General features: G+C 36.0%; 1 protein-coding gene across 6 annotated transcripts in view; it reads left to right on the top strand.

The window, feature by feature from the left end:
- The window catches only part of BPTF (bromodomain PHD finger transcription factor), a 137,274-nt gene that overhangs the window by 65,782 nt on the left and 56,926 nt on the right, over positions 1-14,566 (top strand). For all 6 annotated transcript variants that reach the window (XM_063080310.1, XM_063080312.1, XM_063080314.1 and 3 more), the window contains 3 exons: positions 4,367-4,554; positions 5,897-6,252; positions 6,711-6,842. In XM_063080310.1, coding sequence (XP_062936380.1) covers positions 4,367-4,554; positions 5,897-6,252; positions 6,711-6,842 — 676 coding nt within the window. The remainder of the gene's footprint in view (positions 1-4,366; positions 4,555-5,896; positions 6,253-6,710; positions 6,843-14,566) is intronic.

Below are 14,566 nucleotides of genomic sequence, written 5' to 3'. Positions count from 1 at the left end.
ACAATCCATGAGCCAAATTATGAATTTAACTGCCTATAACACTCGTTATCCTGATAGTGGAGGGTGTTCTTTGATAAATCTGGATGCCATTGGTTTTCTCGGAAGATGGCTATGGATGAGAGGTGAGAAGCTTATGAAAAGATCCCCTTCTGGAGGCCATTCTGTTTTAGCATCCTAGTTCCTGCTGGCTGCAATTGGGGATGGATTGCTGGGGATTGATGTAGGATTGAACAGTCATACTTCCTAATTTGGCAGGTTTGGAGTTTTTTTTCTGGCAATAGCACTCCCTTACAGATTCCTGGGCACACAGCTAGTTCCTAATGCTCAGTAACTTGTCAGGGTCCCTGAAGGTGAATCCTCTTAATCCCAGTTTGTCTGCTTAGTAGGCCAATAGCCCTAACCCTCAGGTGATAGAGTCTATCTAGGTTTCTGCCTCCTGGCATCATTAATAGTTAGCTGTAGAGGCTTGGGTAGATCTGTATTCTTCCACTGAGCTGCGTTGCAGTGATTCACTCCTTTTTAATAGGAGGAATTTGGCCTTTGGGCAGAGGGTGTTCAGTAAGGACCTCTATTCTCAGCCATACTGCCTTTCTCTGCTCCTTCAGGCCTTACCACTGGGGATGAATTTTCTCCTTTCCCTTATTTGCCAGAAACTTAGTTAAAGGCAAGGGATTGACTCTAACTAATATTGGATTGTTGGCTCTAAACTGAGGGGTTTCTTTTAAAAAGTGCTGTTCCATTCCCTTTCTGCTTTCAAGAAATCCAGCATAGACCAAGTCGTGTCTATAAAGTCTTTATTATAGGACTTTATAGATGGTCCCAAGAAGTAGCCACCACAGGGCAACATCTTGGCATAGAACTCCATCATGGGTAGACTCATGATCTGAGACCTAGGAGAAAATTGATATTCTAACCAACTGCTTTGTACCACACATCAAAGGTGACTAGCTGTCCAGCCTGGGATGGCAAGATACTCAGTACCCCCACTCTGTCTTGATTTAATCAGTGCCATGTTTTGGAGTCAAAATCTTAAAATACTCTACTAGACTTTTTAGAACTTAACTGGTTTTGATAGAAATTCATCAAACTTGCTCAGGATAAAAAGTGAATATTATTGGCTCATAAAATTAGGAAGCCCAGAGTTGGCAACAGCCTCAGGTGCATTATTGGATCCAGGAAGCCAGATGGGATTATCACTGTCTTTCTCTCAATTTTCTCCTCTCATATTTTCTCTTCTTCTCTGTGATGGGCTTTATTGTTTCCTGTTATTGATAGTTTTCTCCATGTTGTGGGAGTAAAAGTAGGCAACCCCTAATTTACACCCTTCCTGTTCACTAATACAAAAATCAAAGACCCTTTTTCCATCTCCAGATTGAAAAAATTGGAGTAGGATGCTGAGCGGATTGGGCCACTAGCCAGTCCTGGGACGGTCACTGTGGCCAGCTAGTGGTGTGCTCTGTTGCTCACCCCAAAATGGCAAGATACTTGGTTTGCAGCCTTGGCAGAATTATATGATTAACGTGGGGGGAAAGCATCTTCTTAAAGGCAAGAAGGGATGTGGAACAGATAAAATTAACAGATGTTTATAAATCGTCTTAACTTTTATTTTATTTTTCCAAAATGCATAGCCAGTTTTCCCAATCGTATTTTTTTCTTTACTTACTTAGAATGCTATCTTTATAATATATTAGAGGTCTTCAAAAAGTTCATGGAAAATATGTATTATGAAAAAACTATGCATGGATTGCAAAAATTTTTTTGGACCAAAATCATACTATCTTGCTACAACATGTCTGAACATGATCTAGTGTGAGGCACTAAGAAGGATAAAACATCAGTTTGAAAAGAGCCCCTTTCAGAGCAACATGAATTCTGCTAAAATTTAAGCAAGAATAGACACAAAATTTTGGGTATAGCTTGGCTGGAAGAATGGTGAAATCATTAATGCTTTATGAAAAGTTTATGGTGACGATGCCCCAAAGAAATCAGCAGTTTACAAATGGATAACTCGTTTTAAGAAGGGATGGTACTATGTTGAAGATGAAGCCTGCAGCAGGAGACCCTCCACATCAATTTGCAAGGAAATAATTAATCTTGTTTGTGCCCTAATTGAAGAAGAGCTACCGTTAACAGCAGAAATAATAGCCAACACCATAGACATCTCAGCTGGTTCAGCTTATGCAATTCTGACTGAAAATTTTGAGTTGAGCAAACTTTCTGCTTCGTGGATACCAAAACTTGTACCCAGATCAGCTGCAGACAAGAACAGAGCTTTCAATGGAAATATGAACAAGTGGGGTCAAGATTCTGAAGCGTTTCTTTAAAGAATTGTAACAGGAGATGAGACATGGCTTTACCAGTATGATGCTGAAGACAACTCTCAGTCAAAGCAATGGCTACCAAGAGGAGGGGTGCTCTAGTCAAAACAGAAGCAAACAGATCAAGAGCAAAGGTCCTGGCAACAATTTTGGGGGATGCTCAAGGTATTTTGCTTGTTGACTTTCTGGAGAGCCAAAGAACAATAACATCTGCTTATTATGAGAGTGTTTTGAGAAAGTTAAACAAAGCTGTAGCAGAAAAATCTTCACCAGGAAAGCTTCACTAGAGAGTCTTCCTCCACCATGGCAATGCTCATTCCTGGTCGTCAGACGAGAGCAGTTTTGCGAGAGTTTTGATGGGAAATCATTAAACATCCACCTTACAGTCCTGATTTGGCTCCTTCTGACTTCTTTTGGTTTCCTAACCTTATATATAGGGCACCCATTTTTTTTTTTGGTTAATAATGTAAAAAAGACTGCATTGACATAGTTAAACTCCCAGGACCGTCAGTTCATTAGGGATGGAGTAAATGGCTGGAATCATTGCTTACAAAAGTGTCTTGAACTTGATGGAGCTTATGTTGCGAAATAGAGTTTATATATATATATATATTTTTTTTTTTTGTCTTTTTCGTGACCTGCACTCAGCCAGTGAGTGCACCGGCCATTCTTATATAGGATCCGAACCCGCGGCGGGAGCGTCGCCGCGCTCCCAGCGCCGCACTCTCCCGAGTGCGCCACGGGCTCGGCCCGAGTTTATATTTTTTATTTTTATCATTTCATTCCATTTTTCTTTGAACTTTTTGAAGTCCTTTTGTATGATATTGTAAATTTTCTGTCCCTTCATTTGCCAGTGCCTCACCATCTTAATTTTTTAAAGCTTTAAATTAAAAAAGAAAAATCAGGGCCGGCCCCATGGCTCACTTGGGAGAGTGTGGCACAGGTGGCACTGAGGCCGCGGGTTCTGATCCTATGTAGGGATGGCTGGTGCACTCACTGGCTGAGCGTGGTGCAGACCACACCGTGCCAAGCGTTGCAATCCCCCTACTGGTCAAAAAAAAAAAAAAAAGAAAAAGAAAAATCAGATCTCATTGGACAGTGATGGAATAGTTTTAGAATGTATAGAACTTTTCAGCCAAGGTGAGATTCATGAGTATATAAAGCAGAAATTTCTCCTGGGCAATTCAGTCCATCTCTTTAAAAATTTAAGTTGCTATCTGACTGCTTAGCTCAGTTGGTCGGAACATGGTATTACAACACCAAGGTTAAAGGTTCAGATCCCAGGCCGGCCCATGGCTCACTCGGTAGAGTGCGGTGCTGATAACACCAAGGCCACGGGTTCGGATCCTATATAGGGATGGCCGGTTTGCTCACTGGCTGAGCGTGGTGCTGACAACACCAAGCCAAGGGTTGAGATCCCCTTACCGGTCAACTTTAAAAAAAAAAAAAAAAAAAAGGTTCAGATCCCCATACACTGGCCAGCCACCAAAAAACATTGAAAAGTTTTTATTATATTAAAAAAGAACTAATTTGGTTGATTTTTACATTAATAAACATACACAGATTAGAGTCCGTAGGGAAAAATTCATTTGGCATGTATGTTTATAAGCTCAAAACTAAAAGAGATATTTAAAGAGAATTTCAGTGGAAATCTTTCTAAAATTGATTATATTTTTTGAATACAGAAATCTGTATTGAATATATAAGGCAACATTTTGTTAGTGTGTATTTTGCACTGTGTTTGTTACTTATAAATTTTTGTTAGTCCCTCCTGTTTCCTAGTAGATGAGCTTTGAGACAGATAACCTGGCATGTTTGAATTTTCTTTAAAATAATAAATGACTCAGTAAAGTTCTGAAATTTTCTTTGGAATAAATAAAAATACTTAAAAATTAATGATATTTGCTTTGGCTATTCAAGGGCTTTATGTGTTTACTTTCTGGATCTTAAATATATACCAAGTATGAGTTTTGGATAAATAAGGATTTATTATTATAATTATTTATTTATTGTCAGCAATTATTTTGTGGCTTTTTCATTTGATGTAGGTGATTTCAGATCGGAGAAGTCTAATGGGGAGATCAGTGAGTCTCCTGGAGCTGGAAGAGGAGCTTCTGGCTCAACTCGCATTATCACCAGATTGCGGAATCCAGATAGCAAACTTAGTCAAATGAAGAGCCAGCAGGTGGCCGCTGCAGCCCATGAAGCCAATAAATTATTTAAGGAGGGCAAGGAGGTGTGTTCTTTCTGTTTAAAATAAAAATGTCTGGAATGTGAAATAATTTTAATTACTATAACTTAAAAATAGGGGCGGAAAGTTTTAGATCTACTTTTGAATTGTATTTTCTCCATTTCCAAGAGTGACAAGATAAAAAGTATTAGGCTTATATTCTAATAAGTATAGTGGCACTCCCAAACTTCAGTCCATGCATAGAAATGCTGTAAATGGGTGATATACTTTCTTACTACATGACCAGTTTTATTGTGTATATCATTTTAAAGAGATAAAGCCTGGGTTCAGATCCCCATACCGGCCAGCCACCAAAAAAATTAAATAAATAGAGAGATAAACCCTTCTTTTTCACATGCGGTAATGAGTGGGCTATTTGTGGGCTTTATTATGGAGCTGTAGGTGATTTAATGCTCACTTCTAGTTGTGATCATTTCAGGTAAGCCTGCAGCTAAAGGATATGGCTTACTCCTTGATAGCAGAGTACAGTGCTGGGGACAGCACAGCATTCCAGCTCTGACTGTGCACAACAGGATTGAAGCTAGAACTCAGTATCTCTGCACCCCAACTAGCTGTGGTGACAGAACAATGACCACAACTCTGTCTCACAGATTTGAGAATTATTTGTAGGGTAGATTTGCAAGAATATATAACGTTCTGTTCTTAACATCGCAGCAATTGTTTTAAAGCAGTGGCTTTCAAATTTCTCTTTGAGTCTACTTTGACCCTCTACTGAGGGTACACATTTTTTCTTAGCAACCTGGCTTCTTGAAATAGCATTTTACCTTACTATGTGGGAGGCACTCTGATATTTTCTCTTCTAGTCTAATCTATTGTATTACATTTCATTTTTTTTAAACACTGAATAAGACCCACTATTGATATCATATTCCACGAAGATATTGGGATCTGCTGTTTGAAAACACTGTTTTAGAGTATCCATGGGCTTTTATATTAAAGCTGGAATGATAAAAGAAGCAGAAGAAAGAGTATTTGGGGGAATATATTTTCTAGGGGATAGTACATATAATGCCCTCCTTTTTCCCTTAAATGTATGTTATAAACTTGAAATAATAGGTGAATGATTTACACATATAATTTCATGTGTAATTTGAAATACGTGAAAGTACTCAATAGTGTCTCACGTATAATAGGTACTTAATAAATGTAAATGTTAATTTTCTTTTTTTTTACAGGCTTGTCTTGTTTAATTGTAAACAATTAGCTTTAGCGTTTAAACTTCAAAAGTTGTCATAAAATGTATCTTATTTGGAATTTTTTAAAGACAGTTGATCGGCCAAAATTTATATCTTTGACATGAATAATGGAGTCTTTATTTTCTTGGTAGGTACTGGTAGTCAACTCTCAAGGTGAAATTTCACGGTTGAGCACCAAAAAGGAAGTGGTCATGAAAGGAAATATCAACAATTATTTTAAATTGGGTCAAGAAGGGAAGTATCGCGTCTACCACAATCAGTACTCCACCAATTCGTTTGCTTTGAATAAGCACCAGCACAGAGAAGATCATGACAAGAGAAGGCATCTTGCACATAAGTTCTGTCTGACTCCAGCAGGAGAGTTCAAATGGAATGGTTCTGTCCATGGGTCCAAAGTTCTTACCATATCTACTCTGAGACTGACTATCACTCAACTAGAAAACAACATCCCTTCATCCTTTCTTCATCCCAATTGGGCTTCACACAGGTAGAGGATACTAAGGTTAATTTATTGCTATAAATATGCATAAGTTATTGTAGGCGTGCACTTTAAAATGTTATTACTAGTGAATGAAGTCAATTTGGGTCAGTGGACAGTGAGGAAGTTAGAGGTGTGAGTGTACTTCTAAGTTACTGAACCAATACCACTACCGTTTGGAAGATTTCTAGGAAGCAGAGTCTTTATCCCTGGAATCAAGTGGAGGCCAGACAGAGTTCCAGAACTTTGTAGAAGATTTAAGGAGTTGGAGGACTAAATGACCTCTGGAATTCCTCCCCGTGTTTGAAATCTACTATTCTGTGAGGTAGAAACTTCTATTAGTGGTACATGTATATCTGATTAGCCTAGAAACACATACTATAAGATGAAGTCATCATAAATCATAACTATTGTGCTTCTAATTTAAGATCAGCCAAGTGAAATAATTTCTTTCTTCTGAAATACAGGGCAAATTGGATCAAGGCAGTTCAGATGTGTAGCAAACCCAGAGAATTTGCATTGGCTTTAGCTATTTTGGAGTGTGCTGTTAAACCTGTTGTGATGCTGCCAATATGGCGGGAATCTTTAGGACATACCAGGTAAGTGAATTCTGAGCCCTGTAGTGATGAATCTTGGACTCCCTTTGAAATACTAGTCTACTGATAATGAAAGTTAATGTATTTAAGAGGCCATATTAAAGACTTCACTTTTCTTGTCTTGATTTTCCTCCTTTATAAGATGTAAACATGAATGAACATTAGTTCTTATTAGTGATACAGGATTGTAATGAGGAGCGAAAGACGTCAGGTATATGATAATTTGAAATATTTTCTAAAGTGAAAAATGCATTTTTAATAAATAGACACAAATTTTTCGAGTATTTATTCTAGAATGTTCCAGGTACTATGCTAGAGATCTGATTTACATTATTTTTTGTTTTACTATTATTATTATATTTTTGGCGGCTGGTCAACACGGGGATTCAAACCCTTAACCTTGGTTTTATTAGCACTGCACGCTAACCAACCAGGCAAACTAGCCAGCCCTAGATTTACATTCTTTTTTAAAGTTGAATATCCAAAGATCATGCAGTTCCCAAGTAGACCTAGAGGACTGTGCAACTTGAGCAGATGATTTTAAAAATAGATAACTTTTGTGACTTGAATCTACTTTTTAGTCTTAATGGATTTGTTTTTTTAGCTTTAATTCATCTTTAAAAAGTTATTTCAAAACTAATATAAGCTTATGATAAAAAATGCAAACATTATTCAAGGGTATAAAGCAACTGTAAGAGTTATTCTACTTCTCTGCCTCTCTACAGGGCCTACTCCAAAGGTATAACACTATCATTTTTTAAATATAGCTATATTTTGTGTTACTTTTCACGTGTTTTATTTTGTAATAAGAACGTTTTTAAGAAAAGTAAATTTATACCTACTAAACATTTTTCATTGACTAGAAGTTGCTCCCAGTTTTCTTTGGTGTTTTCCCTACATAAATCTTAGGGATACTTTTTTCTCTCTCTTTCTCATTCCCATTTTCAGTATAATTGCTATCAGTAGAGGGTCTTGCAAATGGACTGGACTTGATTATTCCGATGATAGAGAGCAGGTTAAGTTAAGGTGCTGTGAAACTGTGTTCCACTGGAGAGGAGTGCTGAATGGGTGGCACACCTTTATTCTACTTCTCAGTGCTCTCTTTTATCAACGTAGAGCAGGGAGAGAGTTGGGGCAATCGTGAGGCAGTACTCTCTGTACTTCTAATGTTCCTTCTTGTGTTTACAACCATCCAGACTTGCCCCAAACCATTGTGTCCCAACATTCTCCTGTTCCGTGAGCATCCTGAAAGTTATGTTCGTGGACCAAGAAGCCACATCTCTGGTTACAGAAATCAGTATTTTGAGAACTGAGGCTAAGCTAAATGTTGCTAAATAAAACTTCCATAATTAAATGTAACTTAAAATGACTAAATCATACCTTATATAGATGTATTTTAAATATGAAACATTCTAGTGGAAGTTGAAATTTACTGTTTTTTTTTTAACTCAGGGATTTTTTTTCTTCCCAGTTTGTCATTATGACCAATCTTCTAAACATGTTCCTTAGATATATAAAATTAAATCATGAATTGTATGAGTATAACACATCTGATAATATGTGCAAAATAACTTTTTTAATGTGATGATGAGGTGAGCTAAAACCTTCTGAATTTTTTAACAACTAGAGACCCTAATTGGAGAAAATCAGAAATTAATAGGACACCCAGTTCTGGCAAAACTATGGTCAGGTAGGTAAGTGACAAACTTCTAAGACTTGATTATAAGGAAATACCCAGAAATTCCAACAAATACTTAATCATAAAGATTTTTTAATTTCAGTAATGAAGCTTCAAGAGCAGTCTGAATGTCTAATAGTAGCAGAATACTTTTTAAATAATGGTAAATTTTGATCTTTTGGGAGAAAATGATAATTTTTTTGTTGAAAAACCTTAAAGAATACCTTAAAAATATATCCATATTCATGTATAGGGTAACTCAATATCTTGACAGTGTCAGTTTTCCTCCTGTTGATATATAAGTTAATTTGAATAGAATTAAAAGTTTTAGCTGGGTTTTCTGTAGAACTTGACGAGATAATTCAAAAATTTATATGGAAAGGGTCAATAACACAAAAAGGGTAAACTTGAAAGACAAAGTGGAGGGACTTGTCTTACCAGGTAACAAGACTTTTTTTAAAGCTATAATAATATTTTGTATAGCTGCAAAGATAAACAGATAGACCAATGGCACAGAATGAAGAGTCCAGAAAGAGATACATATATGGAAATGTAATATATGTTAGAAGTAACATTTCAAAGGAAAGACTATTCAATAAAAGGCAATGGGGCAATTAGTTACCCATTGTGGTGGAAAATTGGATTCCCTTCTTTATACCATACACAAAAGTCAATTCCAGGTAGAGTAAATCCTAAATGTGAAAAGCAAAACTGTAAAACTTCAAGTAGAATGTATAGGTGATTATCGTTATGAACCAGGAGTAAAGAATGTTCCCTCCTTCCCTCTTTCCTCCTTCACCTCCTCCTTTCTTTCTTCCTTCCCCTTTCCCTCTTCCCTGTCTTTCTTTCCTCATACCCTTTTCTTCTATGCTTTCTTCCTTTTCTCTTTCTCTTGATTGTTTTCTTTGCTTTCTGATTCATTCAGTATCTCCTGAGGGAGGCATTATTTTTTCCATTCATAAGCATGTTATCTACCAGGTGAGAATGAGTGTATATTTGTGTGTCTGCACATAATACAAGTGACTTTCCATTTTTATGTTTAATAAGTGATATATATGTAAGATTATATGTAGTATAAATGGGTAAAAATGGGTGATAATAAAAATGAACACCTGTGCATTCACCACATAACTAAAAAATAAGAACATTACCATTTTTGCACCAGCTTTTCACTCACATAACCTTGCCTCTCCTGAGAGAGAACCACAATTTTTAAATTTGTGATTATGCCCTTCCTTTTACTACATAGTTTTATAACATACATATATATCAGTATACTGGATTGTTTTCTGTTGTTTTTGAGCTTTGTAATAATTTAACATCCTAGAAGACCGAGTCATGGACTAGTTGACGGTATTTTTATTGTTTTATTATATTATACTCAAAAAAGGGTTAGTATCCACAATATATTCAAGAACTAATACAGTTCAATAAGAAGAAAAATCAAATCTTTTTAGTAGGAAAAAATGCCAAAGATGTAAACATAATTCACACAAGAGGAGACACAAATAGCCAAGGAAGATGAAAAGATGCTTAACCTCACTGGTCCATTGGAAAATACATGTTAAAACCAGGGGCTGTTGTTTCATGTCCATCACATTGCCAAAAATTTAAAGACTGTTGATGAAAATGTGACATACTGTGATACATTTCTGATAAGACAGCAATTAGTGTGATGGCTTCTATACCATTTTAGAGAACAGTTTGGTAAAAACAAAATTAAAAATGAAATTCTACTCCTACCTAATACCATAGAGAAGCTCTTGCATGAGTACATGAGATACGTAGAAGAATGCTCCTTATAATATTATTTTGTAATGGTAAAATTTGGAAACAATCTCTAAATTCCCATAATCAGGCAGGTTTAAATTGTGATATTTTCCTATAATGGATCACTTATATAGCAGTGAAAGACTAGAGCAACAAGTGTCAATGAGATTGAACTTCATAATTGTACTCTGGAGGGAAACAATTCCATCACTAAAAACACATGTAGCATGATTCCATTTGTGTAAAGATTAAAAGCATGATTGCTAAAATAATATTACAATATTGTTTAGGGATTTAGATGTTTGTGGTAGAAGTTTAAGGAAATGCAAAGGCTATATGCTTGAAACTTAATAAATACACTTCTAGGTAAATAACAAGGAAAAATCATAATGGAAACTAGAAAACATTTTTATCTGCATGCTTATGAAAGTACTGCACATGTTAAAATTTGTGGGATGCAATTAAAGAGTTCCTAGGGGAAATTGGTAGCCTTCAATGTTTATATTAAAAAAGAAAAACTGAAATTAATTAGCTAGGTGTACATCTGAAAGAGTCAACCAAAAGAAGGGAAATATTAAAAGAGCAAATTTGATGAAATAGAAAAACAAACATACCATAGATGCCATTATAATTTACAAATCTGTGGTTAGATTATCAAGGGAAAAAACCAAGAAAGCCCAAATAACCAATACCAAGAATAAAAAAGGGTAGCAACTGAGTAAGGAGCTTGATTCCATTTGGTTTTTTTAAAAAAAGGAAAGAAAAGAGAAAGTGAAGGGACATGCTACCTGGTATTTCTGATTCGCTCTTATTGGCACTGAGGATTTTAAAGCCTTCATGGGCTCTGCTGACATACGTCCACAGAGAGAGGTGCCCACCAGGCTCCTTCTGGGTGTGTAGGAGAGGCCACACCGATCTTACTCGTTAGACAGTAGGCATAGCCTCTCTCTCGGGCGGGGAAAGGGGCTGCTTCTGTTTATCACTGCATCTGTCAGTAATGAAATGGGCAGGGCCAGATGATTTCATAAGTAAGTTCTTCTTCAGATTTCAAGAACTGGATAATTCTGTTTAAACTCTTCCACCAGAAAAGAAAAAGGAGGAAATTGTGCAGATTATTATTTCTGGTTATATAAAACTGTTCTAAAACTTGATTAATAGAAATAAACAGAAAATGATGGCCCTGTCTCCTTTATTAATATTTATCATTGATTAATTGATGGCAAATATATATATATATATATATATATACAAGAAATCTTAAAATATTAGCAAATATATTCAGGAGTAAATTGAAAGAATAATAAACCATGGCTAAATTAGCTTCTCCCTAGGCATGGAAGACTTGTCCAGTATTTGGAGATTATTAATACCATGCTGCCTTTTAAAATTTTGACATTTGTTTGTACATACTTGTGAGATACAGTGTGTTTCAATATATGCATGTACTGTATATTGATTCACTTAGGATAGACAGCATAGCTTTGTACCCATTAAGCCACCACTTTCTCTCCTCCCCATCTACCCAACCTCTGGTAAACATTATTCTACTTTTTACTTCTATGAGAATTACTTTTTTTTTTTTTAGCTTCCACATATGAGTGAGATCATACCATGCTATTTTAAGAAGTCAAAGAAAGAAAAGTTTGATCATCTCATTAGATGCCAAGAAAATATATTTTATTTTATTTTTTTATAAAAAGATGACCAGTAAGGGAATCTTAATCCTTGACTTGTTGTCAGCACCACACTCTCCCAAGTGAGCCACGGGCCAACCCAAGAAAATGTATTTTAAACCAAACCATCATGCTTTCTGGTGAAACCCTTGAAGCATTCCGATTAACATTAAGGAGGAACAAAACAAAGAAGCCCACTATCACCACTATATTTTAATTTTTCCTAAAAGTACTAGCCAATGCAATTTGCCAAGAAAAATAAAACATATAAATATTGGCAAGATTAGGCACACTTATTATATGTAGTTGATCTGATTATATACTTAGAAAACCCAAGAAAATTTACTGAAAAACTATCAGAAACAATCTGAAATTTAAATAAAATGGGCGGCATACTGAATAGTTTTCATGCATAAAACAATAATCGTGTAGAAAATGCAATGAGAGTTCTGAGTTAAATTAACTAATTGAATAAATACAGCATTTAACTGTATTCTCTGCCAAACTCCACCAAAACTATGGCAAAGGGATTTTTTTTTTTTTAAGGTTATAAACCCACAGGGATGGGGGGAACAGCAGACAAAAAAGTATAAGTAAGATTGTGGAAGTAATAATGCAGGACAAATGGTAACCTACCAAGAAAGCCAAATCCTAAATCAGTTTCCCAAGTTATACCACAGAACCTTGAAAAGGCACAAGAGTGGCAAATCAAGAGGGATCCACTGTTACATCACTGTAATATACCTGTTTTATACTGCAGTCCTGCCCGATATCCTGGTTGTGGTGAGCCCTGTATCTTCCAGGTTTTGCTCATGACCTCACCCACTGATTTCACCAAAAAGGCTCTTGTAAACTTTTCTGAAAGCTAAAGCCGGACTAACCCAGAGTCAAGTTTCTATTTTCCTGGGAAGCTTCTTTAATAGTGACAGTATTGCTTTTCTGTTCATGTAGCTATTTAAAACTTGCTTCTGAGTTTTCAAAAGCCAAACTTTATACTGTTTGGAATACACATATTAGGTGGTAAAACTATAAGGAAAAGCAAGAGAATGATTTAACACAAAATTCAGGGTAATGATTACCAGGGGGTGGGACACACAAGCTTCTGATGTACTGGTTATTGATAAAGTTCTGTTTTTTTAACCAGGTTGCATTTTACATATTCTTAAAAATTATAGTGAAAAGATCCCAGCAACAACAACAACAAAAACCTTAAACACCTAGGAATAAATTTATCAAGAGATATTCAGGACTTGTATAAAGCACTCTTTAAATCTTAACTGAAGGGACTTGGCCAGTTAGCTCATTTGGAAGAGCGTGGTGATAACACCAAGGTCAAGGGTTCAGATCCCCTTAACAGCCAGCCACCAAAAAAAAAAAAAAAATTTTTTTTTAAACTAAAGACATAAAGGATACTTTGCATTGTGAATAGGATTTTCCCTCCTGGGGATGGGGGAGTCTTGACCAAAATGATACTAACATTTCATCTAGAATAGTTAATGTACAGTAATAGCCAAAAAGGGAGGTAGGTGTTAGAAAAAAAGGAATAGATATTAGAGCATGTTTTGAGGCTACAATAATCAAAATAGTTTGTCCTGCAGAAGAAACAGTGGTGGATTAGAATAGAGAATTCAGAAATAGACCTAAACACGTATGGGAATTTAGCTATGGGAGCACTGCACATCAGTAAGGGGAAGAGGGCATAATTGGGGAAAATATCACTTAGATCCCTGTCTTAGCAAAAACATTCAGATTGATGAAGATTTAAAAAAACAGCAAAAACTCTAAACACAAGAACAAAGAAAACTTCAGTAAGAAAGCATGAATTAAATTATGTTTTTGTTGTGATAACTTTCTTTTTAAACAGATATAATACCCAGATGCCATAGAGGAAAAAAGTGGATATATGTATTTAAAATTCTGAGTGGAAAAATATTATTACAATCAAATTCAAAAAACAGATAACAAACAGAGGAAAAATATTTGTACCACAAATGGAAAATTTTCTTAATTGACAAAGACCTTTTATAAATGAAAAGGACTAATAGTTCATTACAAACAAGTCAAAAGATTTGAACAGGAATTTTGCAGAGAAATAAATATGAAAGGCCAGTAGACATAAAAAGTGATTACTTCTCATAAGTAAAGAACAATACAATAGTATTTTTTATTTCTCAGTTGGGCTAACAGTTGGGAAGGCTGATGCTCAGCTTATGTGAAAGTATGAGAAGGCAGGGTGACTGTAATTGATGGTAGTGTGAAGTGCACAATTCTGCAGAGCAATTTGCACTATCAGCATTTTAAGCGCAAGACTTTTGGACTCAGCCATCCCATCAGTGGGGAACATAGGAGGATACTCCAGAAGTTTACCAAGAAAAACATAAAATGTTATTTTAGCTTTGAGTGTAATTGCAAAGCAAACAGAACAAACCTCTGAGCACCACATGGAGACTAGGAGTGAAGTTGAAGCTCAGTTCATTCTCCTGATCTGACTCTCAGTTGACTGTGGACATGTAGAAGGAAAACCTGCCACCCAGTGAGCCTGCCAGTATGGAGTGGCAGCTGGAGGCTGCGCAGTTCCAGCCTAAGGAGGCTTCCTTTCTGGAGCC

This window comes from Cynocephalus volans, chromosome 16, assembly GCF_027409185.1.
Source record: "Cynocephalus volans isolate mCynVol1 chromosome 16, mCynVol1.pri, whole genome shotgun sequence".
Lineage (NCBI taxonomy): Eukaryota > Metazoa > Chordata > Mammalia > Dermoptera > Cynocephalidae > Cynocephalus > Cynocephalus volans.
Note: the sequence above shows the minus strand (reverse complement) of the source record. Positions and strands in the feature narration are given on the sequence as shown.